The sequence below is a fragment of the Hoplias malabaricus genome, chromosome 14 (genome assembly GCF_029633855.1).
Source record: "Hoplias malabaricus isolate fHopMal1 chromosome 14, fHopMal1.hap1, whole genome shotgun sequence".
Lineage (NCBI taxonomy): Eukaryota > Metazoa > Chordata > Actinopteri > Characiformes > Erythrinidae > Hoplias > Hoplias malabaricus.
In genome coordinates this window covers 11,226,618-11,249,335 of record NC_089813.1, presented here as the reverse complement: position 1 = coordinate 11,249,335, position 22,718 = coordinate 11,226,618, and the positions used below count along the sequence as shown (strand labels likewise).

General features: G+C 40.4%; 1 protein-coding gene across 6 annotated transcripts in view; it reads left to right on the top strand.

Annotated features, from left to right (window-relative positions):
• acot7 (acyl-CoA thioesterase 7) overlaps positions 1-19,009 on the top strand; it is a 97,510-nt gene extending 78,501 nt beyond the window's left edge. For all 6 annotated transcript variants that reach the window (XM_066643631.1, XM_066643634.1, XM_066643635.1 and 3 more), the window contains one exon: positions 18,583-19,009. In XM_066643631.1, coding sequence (XP_066499728.1) covers positions 18,583-18,681 — 99 coding nt within the window. In that variant the 3' untranslated portion in view covers positions 18,682-19,009. The remainder of the gene's footprint in view (positions 1-18,582) is intronic.
• Positions 19,010-22,718: the final 3,709 nt, after the last annotated feature.

The following is a 22,718-nucleotide window of genomic DNA, read 5'->3' as shown; positions in this document are numbered from 1 at the left end:
AAAAAATAACGGTGTATGTAGCTTCGCAGCTAAAAGCATGTTGGGTTTGAGGTCCCCTTTTCTGCAACTGGCTGAGCACCCTTCATTTAATTAGAGCTGTCAGATGTGGCCGTTGGAAGTGTGTTGCGGGTTTATAAATAGCCTATCGACGAGGCTGCTGCTGCTATTTTTTGTCTTCAGGTGTTTTTTTTTTCTCCTCACCCCACCCTCCCAAGTGAAAGATCCGCATCTATTTTTAGGCTTTCCCGATTTAGACGTAGTCACAGAAGGCGGGGTGGGGGAAGGGCAGGGTGGAAGTGATGGAGGGATGGATAGAGCAGGATGTAGGGAGTGAGGTCTAGGCACCGGCCTTGAATGCCACACCACACACAATGTTGCCACACAAAAACCCATTGAGGATCACTGAAAAGGGCCGTGTCGTTGGCCTTTTTCTGCAGCGGTCAGTCCACAATAGAGGCCTCTCTCTCTCTCTCTCTTTCTCTCTTTCTCACACTCTTTCACTCTCTCCTTAGGGCAGTTCTCGGAGGACCAGGCGGATAAAGAGGAAGGCTTGAGGGTTTTTTAACATTATTTTTTATTATTCTCTCCACTTTTTTTCAGTCTCCCCCCTCTCTTTTTCCAGGGCCCATTAGCGCCGGTCCCTGCTGCACAAAAACATGTTGCGTTACCGTAGCAACCTCAGGGCCCGGCGATGTGAAATTGGTGTTTATTTTTAGGCACAGCTCATGTAGTGTGTGTACACTATGAGGTTAAAGTGCTGATCCCTCGCTTCGATGCCACCACAACTACCATGCGATATAAAAATATATAAATATTGTTTTATATAAACATAAAAATATTACAATAAACCAGCTGCTGTATGTTTATTTTATTGTTGATTTTAGGTCTTTCACAGTTAATCAACTCAGACATTCAACTTTATAAACAAAAGTCATTGTTTAAATGCATTCATATTACATACTTTACATTGGATTCTGTTGAAAAACAAAAGCCTGGTGTAAACCAAATATTATTTGGGACATTTTTGGGTTTGGGGCTCTTTAAAGGCTTTTAACTTCCAAATTTTGTTGAGTATTAAGATTTGTGGGAGGGAGAAAATGTAACTTTTGTGACTAAATTAGGGGTGTTCAGTTACAATTAAGATGGTAAAATTTCATCCCAACACAAGTCTGAACACCAACAGTGTCCAATCCACTGTTAAAATCAACATTTCATATTGTTTCAACAATATTCATTGTCTATTTTCAAAGTATGATATGCTGTATGTTGTAATGGTCAAAATGAAACAATTTGATAACATATGCATGCACACTCCTATGACACATTTCCATATGCACATACACATGCTAACACAAAGGCTTTCTAACCCACACATGGTGACAATATGCAAAAATGCATTTTGGCTTTGTGATGTACAAAATCAATGCAAATGAATACAGGCTTATCATTGAGCAAAGAGTATTCCAAGGCTGGGTCTGCACATCCCTGTGCTCACATCCAGGTGCTTATTTTCCATTTTACCCTGTCATTCACTATTTAGTGACATAATGCCGAGATTGGCATTTGGCACGCGAGCCAGTCCCCAATCTGCCTCCAGCAGTTGGCAGTGCCAAGACAGTCCAGACTTTCTGGCAATTCTCCATCACTGTGCAAACTAGCACCTCATTGTAAGTGCATCATTGTCACATGAAACTGCTTGATTTAATAATGGGCCACCCATGTGTAAGAACACCTGAATGAAGCAAACATGTTACTTGCCAAGAAGACAAAAAGCCTGGAGAAGCAGTGTGTGATTTTAGAGTAGGGTTAGAGGGTGTTGTTAGACACTGCACTTTGCAGACTTACTGAAAATGCAGAATGCCTTCCACCAAGAAGTGTAGTTCATAAACAGTAGTCTGTGGTTGCCAGGTAACAGAAACGCCAGCGTTTATTTCATGGATGGCATCTTTGTATTTTCTATAACTGCAAACTACAGAGGTTTTTGACCATTTTCCCAATCAACACTATGGGGATATGGAGCTGTCAAGACATTCCTTACTGAGAAATGGATATAGCCAAAACAAAGGATGTGGGCTGAGCCTCTTACTGCCCAGACTTCATTTTCACCTAATTATTGGGTTTGGTGTTATTTGGAACAGGAGAAGCATAAAATAGCAGCTTTGTTTTTTGCAGCATGAACTTCAATTTATTCATATAATATACTAAAACATGCTAATGAGGGTTGTCAGAATGTAACATCTGTCCCATGTAAGGTGGAACGGAAAATACGAATAAGAAGCTAGCTTAACTGCTTCTTAGCTATGCTAGGAAAAAAAAAGTATAAAATGAAAAATAATGGTGCTGTATTGCCCATTTGCTCATGATAGAATCTTATAGTCATATGTAATTTGTAACACCAGTTTCAGGGCCTGTAGTGGGAGCCCAGAAATAAAAATGCCAAATTTTACTTAATGCTTTATTAAAATACTGATTGTTTGGGTAGGAAAAAAGAAGAGAAATGTAAGAAAGGTCTTGTGGAAAATAAAAATCAAATACCTTCTGTCATGTTCACAAATATCAGTAGGAACTGGCCTGTCCATTTCAGAAAGTTAAAGGAATGTAGATATTGGAGCCCAGTGGAGCTGCCTCAGCAGTGTTCTGTCGGAAAACCCTGATGATGTCTGAGTGGGTCCTGCAAAGGTCACCAAAACAACAAGTTAACCGAGATACTGTGAGGCAACAAGCTGCCGTGTTTTTAATTCATGTGACAGCTTCAGTAGCACTAACAGCGGGAGTTCAGCAGTTTGAGGACGTTATTAATCATCTGCTCCCGGTCGCAGATAGGGAGGCCTTTGATGAATCCTAGGGTTCTAGAAACCTGCTGATATGTGCATCCTGTGATGTCACATACAAGCATTGTTTTCAAGTGGTCTTAATTACATCAGAAAAATGTGTTTCTCAGCAATAGGCTCCACGTGAATGAGTATAAAATGTCTGTAGGAAAGCGTGGAATGAAATGGGAGCTGCACATTATCCTAAGGTCATTATGCTCAAGGCCAAGCTTTGGCTCCAGTGGTTTAAATTGCTCCATTATTCTCTGGAGTATTTCCGCTCTTTCCAGTACCTTTGGGAAGTGTTAGAGTGACGTTTGTGATCCAGAACCAACCATCCAACATCAGTACCTGACTTTATAAATGTTCTAGTGGCTGAATGCCATCAAATCTTCACATAAATGTTCCAACATCTAGGCTTCCTGGAAGAGTAGAAGCTGTTAGAGCAGCAAAGTGGAACGTCACTGAAAGCACCATTAGACCAGATGTCTGGAGACTTTAATGCACTCAAGCTAAAAGGGTAGTTATTGGCCAATATTATTTTTCTAAAGATCTGAAAGATATTCTGCAGAACATATTACAGTGAGCATGGCACAATGACTTTTGCCGTTCTTTCTTTTTAGTGCTTGTGAAATGTAATTAAAATGTCTAACTTATCTAACTCTAGTTAATTAGGCCAATTAGGCATAAAGGCTTTTTTTTCGGTCTATAAGCACCTCCGTGTTTTAATGGCTTAAGTGGTGAGTATCGTCTTAATGTACAGTGCATATACCCAGAGTAATGTCTTCTGTGCTTGAGTGAGACACAGATGTATGCAGGTGTTTGGACAGATGTTTGGTTGATTTTGTAAGTGAAATGAAATGAACACATTCTTTATAGCCACAAATGTTAAGATCCCCTCCAGAGGAACCTGAATTTTTACCTGGTTTTCTTGTCTGTGGTTTTATTAATTTAATTTAAATGTATTTGGTTTGATTTAATTTAATTTAATTTGGCGGCACGGTGGCGCAGCAGGTAGTGTCGCAGTCACACAGCTCCAGGGACCTGGAGGTTATGGGTTCAATTCCTGCTGCAGGTGACTGTCTGTGAGGAGTTTGGTGTGTTCTCCCTGTGTCTGTGTGGGTTTCCTCCGGGTGACTGTCTGTGAGGAGTGTAGTGTGTTCTCCCTCTGTCCGTGTGGGTTTCCTCCAGGTGACTGTCTGTGAGGAGTTTGGTGTGTTCTCCCTGTCTCTGCGTGGGTTTCCTCCGGGTGACTGTCTGTGAGGAGTTTGGTGTGTTCTCCCTGTGTCTGCGTGGATTTCCTCCAGGTGACTGTCTGTGAGGAGTTTGGTGTGTTCTCCCTGTGTCCGTGTGGGTTTCCTCCGGGTGACTGTCTGTGAGGAGTGTGGTGTGTTCTCCCTGTGTCTGTGTGGGTTTCCTCCGGGTGACTGTCTGTGAGGAGTTTGGTGTGTTCTCCCTGTCTATGCGTGGGTTTCCTCCGGGTGACTGCCTGTGAGGAGTTTGGTGTGTTCTCCCTGTGTCCGTGTGGGTTTCCTCCGGGTGACTGTCTGTGAGGAGTTTGGTGTGTTCTCCCTGTGTCTGTGTGGGTTTCCTCCGGGTGACTGTCTGTGAGGAGTGTGGTGTGTTCACCCTGTGTCCGCGTGGGTTTCCTCCGGGTGAGTGAATGTGTGAGTGTGTGTATTGCCCTGTGAAGGACTGGTGCCCCCTCCAGGGAGTGACCCACTGCAACCCTGAACTGGATAAGTGCTTACAGATAATGAATGAATGAATTAATTAATTAATTAATTTAATTATAAATGTTATTTTTTTTGTTTAGTTTCATCTATTTTATTTTATTTATTTTATTTTATACACTACAGTACGTATCATGAGCAGAATAAGCAGTCCATGCCATGGATGAGCATTTCCACTTTGCAGTGTTTCTTACATCATAAACCTAAGGAATCAATGCTGCTTTCAAGCCACGGGCGAGTGGCCGAGTGCTAAGTAGAGATATAGGTGGGAATAAATGTCATATTCATAGATCCACACACACTGAATCAAGATTTAAAATACTGAAAATATATATAAAATAATAAGACCTCGAATGTGTTCTGCATGCCACCTACAACTGTCACCCAGACCACATTCGAGGTTTTATTTTTCAATATTTTAAATACAATCAATAAACTCAATGTGCATGAACATGTTCAGGAGTCTGTTCTTAAGGATGTGCTCATTTATTTTCACATTAGACCTCTATTAGATCGAGAGAAGGCCACAACTGTGCGTACAACTGAACACAGATGGTTGTCAGACTTGAATTCAGAGGGCAGCCAGACTTGGGACCAGAAAGTTGCTGCTTCAAAACGCACAATCAGCAGGAGGAACAGAGCTGTCCTTCTCCCGCAGTCCACAGCTGAGGTGCCCTTGAGCAAGGCACCTAACTATCAGTTACCAGAGGGTGCCAAGGATGGCTGCCCGCTTTGCGTGTGTGTGTGTGTGTGTGTGTTTTCACTGCCTTCAAATTACTTAAATGGGAAGTAACTAATTAACAATTTAAAAAAACCTGTCAATCTGCAGTAATTTAAAATACAGTAAACCTCAGTAAAATAAGTAATATATTAAAATATATAGTGCTTGGAAACTGATCTTATCACTTAAATCTGACAAGATCAGTTTGTTCCTCCAGCCTTAGCCATTAGAAACCTGGCAGGAGAAGGCTCTGCACAGCCAAGAGCTACTTTGAAAGACTTGCAGATTTTAGAGGCTGAGAAAATGTGTAGTGGTCAGCTATTTACAGAACTCTGAACCAAGCTGACCTCAGTAGCTGGGTGTAGAGAGCAAGGCAGTGTTTAGCCATGTCTGTAACTTAGCCATCATATCTGTAAGTTATGGCCAAATAAATTAAATACATTTTTGGATTTAAATTCTTACAGATTTAATGCTATAATTGTGTTGAGGAATTTTAAGATCCCAACTCCTGGGAGTTGGATTCGTGAAACTGCGTTCCTTCAAAAAATGGAGCTCCATTCAATACAATTGGGATGATATGGAGTGGTGTTTTTGATCCGGCACTGATCATCCAACATCAGTGCATGACCTCACAGGTGTTCTCCTGGCAGAGTGCCATCAAATGCTTACTGAGGTGCAATAAACACTCTTTTACCAGGTCCAAATTAAGTTGAATTAAGCTGACCTTACTGACCTCTTCTAAAAGCAGGACAACCTTGTTATGTAATTGGTCAGTCGCTGATGACAGAATGGTGTCAAACGGACACGTTTCCGTCCAGAAAACTCTGGGCAGTAGTGTTTGATTAATTGCCTCTCTGATTGCATAAAGATGCCACTTTGCGGCTGTTGGTTCATTGGAAGCGGCTTCCGGTATAATCTGTGTAATTAAGGAGCCAAAGGCTTGGGGGCTTTGCGGCAAGAGATGATTATGTCCTCCACAGGACCCCTCCCTGACCACATCCATTTCCCTAATTAATAGTCAGGCCATAGCCTCAGCTTCTCAGGCCTGAACGTGTGCGCTTCACTGACTCAGGTGATCCTCGCTGATTCCGAATCTGTTCGCTTAGATCACGACCAGGCTTCTGACTGTGAGGCCACACGGCAGCGCAGCACTGACGGTGACGCTTTTCGGTTTTTGGTTACAGCCTCAGGAAAATGTAGCAGGCCTGGTAAGGCTTTTTAATTGTACATATGTAATGAATGAATGGTATGCATGTTACTGTTTTTTTATTGATTTAATTTAGGTTATGAATGAAGGGTATTTTAGATGTGAAAGACAATAATTCAATATCAATATATATGTTATGCTATAAAATATGATTTTAAACACATTTTCAATATTTCAGTGTACAACATCTGTCACTGACTGACATTCATTCATTATCTGTAAGCGCTTATCCAGTTCAGGGTCGCGGTGGGTCCAGAGCCTACCTGGAATCATAGGGCGCAAGGTGGGAATACACCTGGAGGGGGCGCCAGTCCTTCACAGGGCAACACAGACACACACACATTCACTCACACCTACGGACACTTTTGAGTCACCAATTCACCTACCAACGTGTGTTTTTGGACTGTGGGAGGAAACCGGAGCACCCGGAGGAAACCCACGCGGACACAGGGAGAACACACCAACTCCTCACAGACAGTCACCCGGAGCGGGAATCGAACCCACAACCTCCAGGTCCCTGGAGCGGTGTGACTGCGACACTACCTGCTACAAAATATTAATAAGTCAATAGGTTTATGTTTGATGGTGACGTCATATTTATTGTTTGTTCTTGGAAATTTTATACTGTTCGTCAATATCAAAATATATATATATATATCGTATCGAACGAAATTAAGAAATATATCGTGATATAAATTTTGGCCGTATCGTCCATCCCTATGTACTGTGGATATGCTGTTTTATGTTTGATGATTATGTTTTTGCTGTTACTGTCCATGCTGTATGGTATAATTCCGCCAGCCAGCTTTAGGTTTTCAGTTTTGTTTATTTATTTATTTATTTATTTTAAATATGGGGTGGGGCTTAATTTTTCTTACTCCATATATTTTAATCATTGCCAATTCCTACCCACTTCATATGTTTCCCATAATCACACAGTGCTACCATGCTACCACGAAGGCATGCGACACCCACAACCTCACTGGACAACTCTGCACTCTTGGAGGAGAACAGTAACTGTTTAACCTTGTGTGATCAGGAACTGTGGTGAAGTTTTTATTGCCGTGAATCATTTCCTAAAATCACAATGAACGGAAAGAATCTGAGTGAGGTCAAAAAGGGGATTAAATACACGCCTACTGCCCCTACCCAGGAATTTACTGCATCACAAAGCCGAATCTAGGGAGAGCCACAGAGGAAGTAACTGTCCAACTATCAGCTTAGCTTCAGCCGTTTGAGGTTTACACATTGCCTAATGTTCCATCACTACACTCATATGCTATTGTGGCTTGTGCTGACATTTTCTCATGAGTGTCAGATTGAATTAAATAGACTTTACTCATATGGGCTTGTGGGCCATTACGAATCAGATTTCATCAGCCGACTTACAAAAACGCTTTGCGGGTTGTTTTTCAGAAGAAATCCTGTCACAGACACCTAACTTTCAGAGTGGATTTATTGGTTTTCTTTTTTCCTCCTTAGTGTGCATTAAATTAATGTTTTACAAATCAACCACGTTTCCAGGAAATTGATTTGTGACAGCGGTTGTTTGGGAAACATGCCAAGGTCCAATGTGCAATCAAAAAACAACCATTTATGATAAGCTCAGCCTTCTTTTCAACGTCAGGCAGAAATTTTTAACAGAACATTACACAAAAGCCTTATTTTTACAGTATTTATTCTTCCCACCTTCTGTCGCTATGGTAACTTCTGTTGTGTTGATGTCCACGGTGTGTTCCCGCCTTGCACCCAGTGATACCGGGTTTGCTGTGGGTCCACCATGACCCTGATCAGGAGGAAGTGGTTACAGAAGATGGATGAATGAACCAATGATCTTTGACATTTGTTTCGGGTTTTAAAGGAAGTCTGCAGTGACTGAACTCTCCTCCATGGTTTAGTCGTAGATATTGGTGACATTTTACTGCTCCTCACAATCCAAGTAGTCCAAAACACAGTAATCAGTAATGTTGAGGTCTGGGCTCTGGGTCGGTGTGGTGTTCTGAGAACAGTGGTAGTGTCCTGGTCTGATTTGCAGCTTTTCTGTAGCTTTAATCTGAGGGGCACATTAAAATGGAACATAGCATCCCATTTTTTCTATATATTTTAAAGGAATTAATTTAGCTAACGATATTTTACTTCATAACTTTTAATGTCACTAAATAATTTTTTTAATTAATTCATTCATTCATTCATTGTCTGTAAGCGCTTATCCCAATACGAGTCGAGGTGAGTCCGGAGCCTACCCGCAATCACACGCTTACACCTATGGACACTTTAGAGTCGCCAATCCACCTACCAACGTGTGTTTGTGGATCGTGGGAGGAAAATTTATGTATGTGATGTAAGGAAAAGCTTGCAAAATTGGGCTCAGTGGCGCCAAAGATAGTGCTGATATCACACAGCTCCAGGATCCTTGTTGTAGCTGAGGTGTTTGGTGTGTTTTCCCTGTATTTGTGTGGGTTTCCTCCCATAGTACACAGAATCATTTTACTTGGAGTCAGGATTATTGTAATTTCCATATGTGATTTAGATTTCTGCAATGTAATAACATAAGCACTGATAAGAAATCACTAGTACTGTATACTGCAGTCTTACACCACATAAAACAATGGCACACGTAAAAAAATAAATAAAATGCAGTATTGACAGCTCTAGGGTTGGGAGATATTACCCTTTTTAATGACGTCCAATATCAACTTCTAAAACAGACACCCCTCTAAAGGAAGAAAAGACATTACTGTATACTTAGCATTGATTGCTCCCTACCTTTATCTTCACAGTGTATCAGCCGGGCAATTTCATTTCCATTTTGATTTAATGGCAGCTCTTAACGGCTGTTATTCTTCCCCTCCTTCACTGCCCTTATTTGATAGTGTCTCATGCTCTCTCGGCCTTTGCAGAAGCCGGTCATTATGGCCTAATGCCAGCCATTCTCTCTGACGAAAGCACTGCACTGTGTGCCCTTTCAACTTCAGTTCATTTGAGACAAGCATGGCTACCCTATCCCTTCCCCCAAACACACACACACTCACACACCTCCTTCACTCATCCCCAGCCCCGGAGCAACACAGCAGCCAGTGACCCCGGAAGGAGTTCCTTCAAGGTCAGATGATGCTGCTCACAAATAAGAAGAGGTAGGGGGAGGGTCTTTCTCTATTTCTCTGGGTCACACTCAGAAGCCTCTTGATTTCATAGCCATGCTTATACATTCAATTCGTGATTGGAATAGCTGATTAGGACCTATAGGAGGCAGAAATGTGTTTAGGAACGTCATACTATACAAATCATTAAGAGACCCTGGACAAGACTCCTAACCCATAAACTTTCTTGCATCTACTAAATGCAAGAAATGTATATGTCAATATGGCGCAGCAGGTAGTGTCGCAGTCACACAGCTCCAGGGCCCTGGAGGTTGTGGGTTCGAGTCCCGCTCCGGGTGACTGTCTGTAAAGAGTTTGGTGTGTTCTCTCTGTGTTCGCGTGGGTTTCCTCCAGGTGCTCCGGTTTCCTGTGAGTGAGTGAATGTGCGAGTGTGTGTTGCCCTGTGAAGGACTGGCGCCCCCTCCAGGGTGTATTCCCGCCTTGCGGGTAAGCTCTGGACCCACCGCGACCCTGAACTGGATAAACGCTTGCAGATAATGAATGAATGAATGAATGGTTTGTCATTAAAACATTGTTATTGTGACATCACAACCATAATGAATAGAAACATTTTGTTTTGTTTGCTTTTTTTAAGCTGTGAAAAAATGGCTTGTGTTCACTGGTATTGTGCTGTTTAGTGAGGCACTATGAAGTTTACTAAGAAGTGTCAGTGTTACGAACCTAAACTCTATCTGCCTCATCTGTGAAGCAAAAATATTCCTTGTACAGTTGCTTGACTTTTATTATTAATGCGTCAGTGGGTTTTTTATTCTTTTCTAGGCGCCAGTGGTAATTTTGGCTGCAGACTTTGATTTAGTCTTAGTCTTAGTATTTTGACTAATATGTGTAGTTTTAGTCTTATTTTAGTCACTTAACCCTTTAAAGCCTGACACATGAAATAATAATAAAATAAAACTGATCACACATTAACTAAAAAATTTAAATGTTAATTCATAAATTTTGCATCATATAATTTATGAATGCATCATATCCATCAGTTAAAACCGTCTTAATTTTGATTAATTTCACTTAAACAATCAATATCAAATGATTGTCTCTTTTATTCAGAAATTTTCAGGAAAACTTAACATTGAGCCGATGAGAAACACTGCTCCCAATGTCCTTGCCCCTTGAGTACTCTGTTCTTCTCTCTGACCTTTTCACATTTCATATACGGGTGGTAACAAAAACACCAAAACCACAGAGGCTCGTTTTTGTTGATCTACACAACAGTGTTTCCATATTTATTGTTACTGTCTGAACCTTGGCTTGAAGGACGAGGTCATTCAACAGACCTCCCGTACTCTTCCATACCATCATCTACTTCCTCTGAATCTGTCTCACAAAATCCATGTCGACAACTGAGTGGAAACTGAGTAAAAAAACATTTTTGTTTCATAAAAATACTTTATAAAATTGTCGAAATGTGTACATTTTCTGAACATTTATCATAATTAATTACCATTTGACAGGTAGAATACACTACATCTATGAAATGGAACAGAAATTCTTAGTTTTACTACAAGTGACATCATTCAAATCATACCTGGAATTGCTTCAGTTTGTCAAAGAAGTCTTGAGATTTTCCCGTGTTTTCATGATGATAGCAACAGTTTTGTAATGGTTTGGTAAACACACGTAAATGCTTCCACTTCATTCACAGTTCAGTAGAGGACTCATTCCCCAAAAGGATGGAAGTTTGTTTCTGTATTTCTCTTCATTAGATGATGAAAGAGCCACCTCTAAATATCATGTATCACATTTGATACCTTTGGCTTTCAAGGGTTAATTATTGTTAGTTCTAGTCTAGTTTTAGTAAACAGAAACTAAAAATATTTTAGTCTAATTTTCGTCCATTAAATAAAACAATCCTCTTTTTAGTCATGTATTTCTAAAGGTTTTATTAGTTTAGATGTATTATTTATTAATAACCTTTATAAATAATAATAATAAAATATATATATATATATATATATATATATATATATATATATATATATATATATATATATATATATATATATACAGGGCTTGGACAATCAAACTGAAACACCTGTCATTTTATTGTGGGAGGTTTCATGGCTAAATTGGAGCAGCCTGGTGGCCAATCTTCATCTTCTTTTCCTGAAGGCGGTGCCGTGTATCAGGACGACAATGCACCAATACACACAGCAAGACTGGTGAAAGACTGGTTTGATGAACATGAAAGTGAAGTTGAACATCTCCCATGGCCTGCACAGTCACCAGATCTAAATATTATTGAGCCACTTTGGGGTGTTTTGGAGGAGCGAGTCAGGAAACGTTTTCCTCCACCAGCATCACGTAGAGACCTGGCCACTATCCTGCAAGAAGAATGGCTTCAAATCCCTCTGACCACTGTGCAGGACTTGTGTATGTCATTCCCAAGACGAATTGACACTGTATTGGCTGCAAAAGGAGGCCCTACACCAAACTAATAAATTATTGTGGTCTAAAACCAGGTGTTTCAGTTTCATGGTCCAACCCCTGTATCTGTTACATTTAAGAACATTAGCATCCATAATTATGGAAGGAATACAGCCATATTATTTGTTTTTAGATACCTTTTGCATTTATTTAACATTCGTACTTTAAGTTCAAAGGGCACTTCAGACCAAGACACTGATAATTTCCATGCTATGAATCATTGGCCAACTGTTTATCCAAGAATCATTTATTTTTTGGGAGTCGACTGCCTTTAACAATGCCCGGCACTCGTTGCTGTGACAACAGTAAACAGACGGAGCATTTTCCTGTTTCACGTTATATTTTCTTACAAATTCCTCTTTTCAAATCAGAAATAACGGATCTTTTCTCCTTTACGTTTAGTTTTTATTCACAGATGAAAAGTACACAAAATTTTGTCGTGATTGTTTTTATTTATTTTTCGTCTAGTGTTCGTAGTGAAAAGTTCAGAGACACATCAAAATTATGGTCTGTGCCGACAGAACTTACACTAATTAAGGTAGAGAGATTTTAGATAGAGATTAAAAAATGCCACATTGTTGCTTTAAAGCAACACTACATAGTATTTTTACCTTAAAAATACAGCTTTAAAATTATTGTGATGCTTCACTTATCTGAAGATTGGATAATAGAGCCTCTGTCATTGCTATTCTGGGCTGAGCACTGCAGAAAGAGCACTATGTAATTTTTGGAGGAGGGTAGGACACCCCTCATTGACTTTAGTGCACTGCTATAAAAATGAACAGCAGGGGGAGCCTCTGGTGCAAAAAACCCAAATCCTATCAAGTGTTCTTTCAAATAAAATTATCCACCAGAAAATACAGTGGTTCTTTTATGACATTGTGCTGAGGAATAGTTTTGTTACGTTTATAAGGGGGAAAACATCACTCTTGTTGTAATTAGGAGCCATCTATTTCATTCCCTTTTTGCAATCCCTCATCAAACCCACTTAAACCTGAGCACGAGTAAGTGTGCATTCATGAAAATCAGTCCCAGTAATTTGTAAGCACCAAAACTGTACAAAAAACCTGTATTGTGCATGTTTACAACTGTTCCTCCTGCCTCTGCTCATGTCCTCATCATCCACACTTGCTTCAGTTGTCATTGCTCAGTTCTTTCCCGAAGGTTTCTACCATCTGCCGCTGCTGTGCATGACTGCCTGGTGACCTATAGCAAATGATGAAAATAGCCATGGTGCAGAGGGCAGCTGCGAACCAACAGCCCAGTTTCTATTGATGCGGCTGCATCTCTCAGCCTCTATAACTGCAAGCTTTTAGTGCTTTAGAATATAGGACCCACTCAGGACCCTTACAGTGTTCAACTGTCTCAAATGTGCAGATCCAGACTGCCAGGGTTTCCTAAAACCTAGCAAAACCTAAGGATCCAATCCTGTCAGCTCGCGGGTTTGGCCTTTCAAGCTACATGAGAGTGTCGGAGGGGCGGATGAGGCAGGGACTATTTGCATATTCATAGATCCATGCATACCGAATGAAGACAAAGGTGTGGAGTTATATCTCAGCCACCTTTAAGGCCTTAGAGACGTTTTTTTTTCTTGGAAATAATCCTTGGATTGTTTGGATCCTGATTGTCAGCATTGCCTGGCATTACGCTGAATGAAGCAGGGAGAGGGAGGACCTCCATTGGACTGGCAGACCTCTTTTAGCTGAGGAATCATCTCCTGAGGATAGGACCAGCACACTTTGTATTATCTATTATTTAATTATCATCGATTGTTATTGTTCTGTTTGGATTTCTACAAGCAGGATTGTTATTATGGACCTAATTTTCATATTGGACATGCCCTAGTTTGCATATCTGAGAAATGAGCTCTGAGGCGGGGGCAGTTGTGGAGATGACCGCACGCTTTATCATTCATCTCAGAATAGAATAGTGTGTTTTATTACACATGTGCACACGTGTTTTTAAGTGTGTGTCTAATTATGTGTGTGTAGGGTAGCCAAATATATGTGATTTTTTAACATGAATTCATTCATGCATGCATAATGTATTTGTGTGTGTGTGTGTACATAATGTCAATGAAAGCATGCATGTGTAATGACTGCATGTGTGTAGTCCTCAAGTTATGCAGCCAGATTATATGGAATATTTTATATATCAATTGAATACACTACAAAGACAATATATTTAATGTTCAAATGGATAAAATGTATTGTATTTTTGCAAATATTCACTCATTTTGAAATTGATGCCTGCAGCACGTTCCATAAAAGTTGGGACAGGGCCATGTTTACCACTGTGTTACATCACCTTTCCTTTTAACAACACTCAACAAAAGTTTGGGAACTGAGGACACTAATTGTTGAAGCTTTGAAGGTGGAACTTCACTTGCTCAACAGTCCAGGGTCTTCGTTGTCACATTTTGCGCTTCATAATGCACCACATATTTTCAATGGGAGACTGGACTGGACTGCAGGCAGGCCGGTCTAGTACCCGCACTCTTTTACTAAGAAGCCACGCTGTTGTAACACGTGCAGAATGTGGCTTGGCATTGTCTTGCTGAAATAAGCAGGGGTGTCTCTGAAAAAGACGTTGATTGGATGGCAGCATACGTTACTCCAAAACCTGTATGTAAGTTTCAGCATTAATAGTGCCTTCAAAGATGTGCAAGTTACCCATGCCATGGGCACTAACACACCCTCATACCATCAGAGATGCTGGCTTTTGAACTTTGCGCTTTGTCCTGGAGGATACAACGTCTATGGTTTCCAAAAACAATTTGAAATGTGGACTCATCAGACCACAGGACACTTTTCCACTTTGTGTCAGTCCACCTCAGATGAGCTCTTTTATTTATGTTTTACACAACGTCCCAACTTCATTGGAATTAGACATGCTTTCCCTCTGAGACAAATCACTCGTTTCAACATGAAATCAGCTCAGCTGGAGAACTACCATTGTATAATTGACAGCTTAGTAAAACACCAGGAAATGAAAGTCTTGCTGTGCAGAAACCATTGTCTTTTTGGGGAGTGTTGTCGATAAAATTAGAACCTCCTGATTAGCTCTGCTTTCATAGGGAGATTATGAAATCTGTGATGGTTAATATGATGACACAATGGCTATATTGTGATGATGTATATTGCTAGTATTATGGATGTTCTCACAGGAAGTATCAGAGTTTCTGTGCCTGTTTTGTGTCTGGGACCCACTCCATGGAGCATAAATTGCTTCTGTTAAGGAGTACAACGAAATTTAATTCATACTCTTGTGATTTGAAGTTTATAGAGAGAGAATTTAGATTCACTTTCATAAATATTGTTATTTCTTATGTTAATTGGTGGTATACATTACCACTAAACACAGCAAGGAACGTGGGTTTTTGGTCGATTTTTTTATTTTATTTTACTTATTATACACAAATTGTCCTTTACATTGAAAAACGTCATTTTTACTTAACATCATTTGAACACAGCAGATGTCCTTCACATTGTGTGAACATTTGATGATGAATGGACCAATACAAACGCTCCAAAATGACTTGGTATCAAATCTATTTACATTCACTTCCTTTGAAGGTTAAGATGTTTTTTTATTCTTCTGCAAAGTTACTATTTTGGAGCTGAATGTTTTTCTTTGGGTGGTGACAAAATATATCTACTTTAATAATTGAAATGAGTTAAAACAGCACTATAGCGTCCCAAAGTAGAATATTTCCCTAACGCCCTGGGGTTTTAAGAGCCCACTGGAGGAGGCGAGGAGATCTACACTTTGGCCTCGGAGCCTCGCTGCAAAGTGACGTGTTTGACATGTTTCTTCCAGTCAAATTCCTTGTGGTTTAATTAGCACTGTGTTGACTTTGCAGAGTGAAGACGCAGCTGATGCTCTCACTGTCTCTTACACTCACTCTCTCACTTTCTCTCTCTCTCTCTCTCTCTCTCTCACACAAAGAGAGAGAGAGAGAGAGAGAGAGGTTCAGCTGGAGCTGACAGGTGTTCCTCACACAGGTGGGAAAGTAGACGAAGCTCATTCTGTCAGGTTTTACTCCTGAGACTGCAGTAATAATTAATGACACATACTATGGGCCTCACCAAGGTTCTGTATGATTTCATGCAGCAGAGCATCTCTGTGAACTGCAGGTTTGATAGATCTCTTGATATCCAATCAAAACCCTTCAAAACGGTTAGCTAGGAATGGTTCAAAGAATACTCTGGAGATTTTATACCTATCCTCTATTGGCTACATTCATGGTTTGTGGTCAGTTTAACTCCCAAAGTTTAGATTTCTTATCCTTTTCCAGATTTAGAGTAGTGATGCAATGAAATGAAAGTTCTTGGCTGAAACTGAAATCAAAACAACATTGGATTTGGAAAAAGCTGGCAGTAAAAATTAGATTTAAATATTTTTTTATATTTGACCATATGCACAAACCCATTTCCAGTGTAATCACTTGATAGTATTTTGTAAAAAAAAAAAAAAGAAACAAATTTAGAATTTAATGTCTATACCATACTACAGACATTTTGGGGCCATTCCTTTTACGTACACTCTTTAATCATTTGGGAGATGAGGATACTAACTAATGCATTATAGAATAAAGATCTGGACTGCAGAAAAACACTCTATGTCATTGTCTTGCTGAAATAACCATGGACTTCCCAGTAGAAGACGTTGTTTTGATGGCAGCGTTTGTCTCTGAAATTCAGTGGTATCTTCACATGTGCACCCCTGTCCCCAATGCACTAGGCACTGATGCACCCCCATACTCTTCAGTGATAGGCACTGATGAACCTATCACTGATAACACTTTGTATGGTCCATGTTGTGTTCAGCATGGAGAAGTCGGCACTGGTTTAAAGGAAAACACGCTAAAACGTGGACTCCTCTGAACACATTTCTTGATGCAGGGATAGACAATGTGACAATGATCATTTGACTGTATTTATTACAATAGCAGGTTATTTTCTTATGCAGTGCAATCTGAGGGCTCGAAGGTCGTGCACATTCATCAGTTGTTTCTGGCCTTGCCCTGCGTATAAATATCACCAGATTTTCTGAATCTTTCACTATATTATAGTGGTTTATTGTATATTCTTAAAGACCTAATATTTTTTAAATCTTGCATTTATTCAAATGAATTAGGTTGCATAAGTATTGTTTTTATTGTGTTTCACAAACTCTTGTTTTAAAATAAAATTTAATTGGTGTTAGTCAGGGCGGAACGGTGCTGCAGCAGGTAGTGTCGCAGTCACACAGCTCCAGGGACCTGGAGGTTGTGGGTTCGATTCCTGCTCCGGGTGACTGTCTGTGAGGAGTTGGTGTGTTTTCCCTGTGTCTACGTGGGTTTCCTCTGGGTGCTCCGGTTTCCTCCCACAGTCCAAAAAAACAAGGGTTACAGATAATGGATGGATGGATGGATGGTGTTAGTCATGTTTTAGTTTTGGTGTTTGTAAAATCCTTAGTAACATTGATACACTTACTAGCGCCACAAACACACAAACACACTCACACACACACCACTCATGATGTCAGTGTCTCTGCTGTGCTAAAATCACCTCCCAAATAAAAGAATCTTAAGCATTAACAGCTTTAGAGATGACTACAGCCACCGGAAATAAATCTGGGTCTGCGCCGTCTCCACGGAAACCAAAGTCACTAAGCAACAACTCTTGCTTGATCACAGTAAGGATTGCTTCTCTGTCTTTGCTCACCTGACGACATATCCTCCCAAAATTGGAAACGCTGACTTCATTTACTATTTTACAACACTGTTGCACTAGATTCGGCGGAGGAACAGTGTTGTTATTAAGGAAGATTACATTTCTTATTACGTCAAGACTTCAGTCCCTTTCAAACATGCGTTTAATGAGGGAATTTCATTCTTGTTAAACAGGAGATAAAGTGTGAACGCAAGGGTGAGTGCAGCTATTGATGTGCACCAGCCTTTGCACAGTTCTTGCCACCGTTGACTGTGTACTGTCACCATTCTCACACCTTCTGCTGTGATGCGAATAAAAATGGCAGCATATGAACACAGTATTAGACTTGACTCTAGATTCGCAACATGCATGAAATACGAGAGTCATTCTTTTTGACAGAGTAGAAAATGCGGCAAGTCTATGATGTTTTATTTTCCAGCCACCATTGCTTCAAGTTTTTAAAGTCCCTCAATAAGTGGTCACCAGTGTCTCGTAATGAGAACCTGACCATCGGTGAAGGGTGGACCTCCTGGAAAAAGCCATAGGCCATATACATATTATTGTATGTCCATAAGGTATGTCCTTTGAGATAGATTAACCTTGTCAATGGAGTATTAAATGTAAAGTAAGAATGTAATTTATTCAGTTGTATTTACAAGTGCATTCAGCACCATATCCATTAGCTTGATTTAAAAATCTCATGACCTTCACATGAAGTGTTACCAGAAATTTCATTAAGCATATGATGAGAGGTCTCACATCTGTCTGACTGTGCTAAAATGAGTCATTTCTCTCTCTCTCTCTCTCTCTCTCTCTCTCTCTCTCTGTAGCTGGAAGGTGAAGAGGAACAGAAGCGTTTTGAAGAAGGAAAAGCACGGTATCTTCAGAACAAGGCAAAGAGGCTGGCGGATAAGGAGCACAAACAATGACACTTCTCATTAGAAAAAGCATCGTATGGCATTGTAGAGAAGTATTCAGTCCAATCTTGTCCTAATGTCATGTTTAAAAACTGTCTATTTATCGTACGTGTAGTTGACTGGAAGGAAGGGAACGTACCATTTTACTTGTCTTGAATCACTCTTTTGACTTCTAATGTTTGATTGCTACATACCAAAGCTCTTTGTGTATGTGGATGTCCAATGAAATGAGAGTATTATAAAATGTAAATCATATTTTAACTCTAAAGAGATGTATTTATCAAACGCTTCAGTCGTTCTGTGTGAAAATGGAGACCTTGATGCCCTAATAAATGCTGGCACACACAAAATTGCCTTTTGTGTATTATCACACTTTATGTTTTATCGATGGCAACAGCGGTAAGAGTGGCGTTCTCAGTGTTGAATACAGATAAATCACATCTCTGTCACCAAACAGTGATCGACAGAATCACTTGCAGCGGATGCTCTGACATGGACGTGCTTTAGTTTCCAGTGTAGCAGTACAGTAGCGAGTTATTGCCTTAAATCCACAATACAGTGTTTATTTTCTTGCACAAAGGAAACTATGTGGAAACTTTGGTGGCAATTTTCCACTTTCTGAAACCTGACACCTGAGGCTGAAAGTCTTTTAAAAGGTACACAGAACATGTTCAAACAAAATTAAGGTAATGAAGGCCTATATATCATGAATTTCATTAAATAACACTGACAAAATTTACAAGAAAAATAGGGCTTTCAATTTGATTAATTAATTCATTCATTCATTCATTCATTGTCTGTAACCGCTTATCTAGTTTGGGGGTCACGGTGGGTCCGGGGCCTACCCAGAATCATTGGGCGCAAGGTGGGATCACACCCTGGAGGGGGCGCCAGTCCTTCGCAAGATGAAACACACTCACACCTACGGACAATTTTGAGTCGCCAATCCACCGACCAACGTGTGTTTTTGGACTGTGGGAGGAAACCGGAGCACCCGGAGGAAACCCACGCAGACACAGGGAGAACACACCACACTCCTCACAACTTCCAGGTCCCTGGGGCTGTGTGACTGAGACATTACCTGCCGCACCACCATGCCGCCCCAATTTGATTGATTCATTCATTAATTATCTGTAACCCTTATCCAGTTCAGGGTCGCAGTGGGTCCAGAGCCTACCTGGAATCATTGGGCGCAAGGCGGGAATACACCCTGGAGGGGGCGCCAGTCCTTCACAGGGCAACACACACACACACCTATGGACACTTTTGAGTCGCCAATCCACCTACCAACGTGTGTTTTTTGGGCTGTGGGAGGAAACCGGAGCACCCGGTGGAAACCCACGCGGACACAGGGAGAACAGACCAAACTCCTCACAACCTCCAGGTCCCTGGAGCTGTGAGACTGAGACATTACCTGCTGCGCCACCATTCCGCCCCAATTTGATTCAATTTATTTTTATTCATTTATTTAAAATAATGTAGTACAGAGTTTCAATAAGAAAAAAAAAGAAATAACACAAAATACACTGAATAATCATAACTTATCTTCGTGTGTTGTGATACGTTTTTCCATATTGCTCATTTTCTGCACATAATCGTGTACCATGTTAAAGGCACATTACACTGCCTACAAAAAATACTTTGGCTGTCTTTCATCTTGAATGTGTCAGCAAAAATGTTCCTCATTCAATAAAAAAAAAACAGCTAGAACCACAGTGCTGAGCACTAGAACAGAGTCGGGTGCCAAAGGTGAACTCGTTGACAAATGTAACGAAGTGTAACTGAGCCCTTGTCTGCTGCTGCCTCTGTCAGAGCTTTAGAACTGGGGCCTGTCCACTCTGAGATCAGTGCTGCTCCCTTCACGCTGCTATTGACGGAGAGATCATAAGTTAACATGCAGCTCTGCTGACTCATCTCCCAGCAAATGATTGATGAAATACAGTTATTCACCCTCCCTTCCCACCCCCAAGGACAGAAGTGGGAAAATGACTGAGTGCGGGTCCCTAGAGGAGGCTCAGTAGCTCAAACCGATGTCAGTCTGGGCAAGGAACATTTCAGAGAATCATTTAGCAATGGAAGGGTTCCAAGCACTCACTGGACATCCAAGACTAACTGTAATATTTTTGTTCCTGCATTAGGTTCCAGTTGGGATTGGGGTTTAAACGATTTATTCTGGAAGCAACTGGGACTATGATTAATAATAATTGCACAATGTATGAAAAAATCCTCATGTAATACTTAGAACGGCAGATATTCTAACAGTAAAAGTTCCCCCTTTTCAGAGAGTGTAACGCTTCCCTGTGATAAAATGCTTTATTTATTCCCACAGCATTGGATTTGCTTGATATACAGCCTCCACAAATAATGTGTAGACGTTGTCCAGTGTGAAAATTGCTACATAATACTTACGTGTTATCCCCAGTTTAGGTACACAATGCAAACACACACTGCTTGGGTATACACTAGGGATTTGTTTGCTGTTAATATTTTGGTTTTCTCAGAACACAGTATATGGCATATTAAAGCAATGACGTGTGTTTTATGCTTAGCCCATCAGCTTTTATTCGAACAATAAAACATGGGCTCCTCCATCTTTCCACTTACAGTAGCTAGCATTTGAGTCTGTCAGCTGATGTGACAGATCTGGGCAGTTTACACTCTCCTCCAAAGCTGTTCAGTGGCATTGTGTTTGCAGCAGATGAAGAATGTTTAAGCCCTGACCTTCCTGAGCCTAATGGCACTCTTTGCAATTGGGGACTCAAAGAAAGGTTGGTAATAAAAATATGAAATAAAACATTATAATTGTCACACACTGTAAATTGAAATATATGTAGGAAAATTGGGCACAATTTGGGGATGAACAAAAAATAAATAAATAACAATAGAGATTTATTACATTAAATAAACAAAGCCCCAGGCACCTGAGTACCACAGCTCTCTAAGTTGACCCTACGATCAGTATATTATAAATTTTATCTCTGGTGATGTTATCCAAGGAATCCAGAAGAGTATAACAGTCCTCCCTCTCTCTGGCTGGATAGGATGTCTGACCCTCCCCACATCGATTAACATGATGCCAGCAAACATGTCTGTTAGCAAATTGAACTGGGAAGTTTGACTTCTCTATATGTTTAGTGCTGTCCATCAGCGCTGTCTAAGAGTCAGTTTGCAAAGAGTGTAAAATAGTAACGTGTTGGCAGCACACAGAAACTAAGATGAAAAATGCTGGAGATTTCTTTCTCATTCCCCTGCAGCAAATGACATAACATACACAGTTTGGCTAAAGGCAATAACAGTGTATAAAGCTGTAGAAAGAGCATTTCCAGTGATGCTGAAAACCATAATCTGAACCTTTTATGAGTTGCGTGTCACACCGATGAGCACATGCATCTTTCTTTGTGTCTTTAAATAGAACATCTCCAGCTCAATCAAAGGGAAGGAATATGGCTATTTATATCACGCGGTGAACTTCATAGTACTCTCATAGGATTGGACGAGAGGGACTTGGGGGTGAGAGAGTAATTCAGTTCAGTTGGGAAAACAGATCATGTGATTGGATGAAAATAAACTAGCCGGCAAAGTCAGGGATGATATCATTCAAAGCTGCGCTGAGGTTTTTCCCACAAAAACAGAAACATACTTGTGCTTTCATGAGAGCAGAAATGTGCCCAATATTTGTCAGACATTTTTTTATTAAATATAAATATCTCAAGATTAATTAATCACATTTGGATTGCTAGTATTCCTGTATTGTCAAATAAATAAATAGTACAAAGAGCAGATGTGTTCACAGAAATGTAAAAATTGGGGAAGAAATGGAGATATACATTTTTGAATGGATAAAAAAAAGATGTATATCTTGATGGTCAAAATTGGCTTTAAATGAACTTCCTGTGGAGTCACCTTGGCCTTGGAGAACCTATAGTCTTCAATGAACTGACTGATTGGTTCTGGCAAGCACAAGACAAGGTAATCTAATGTGGACTGGCTGAGGATCCTACAGAATTGGTTTAAAAGAGGTCTGCATGAAGCTAATTGGTGTGAATGTA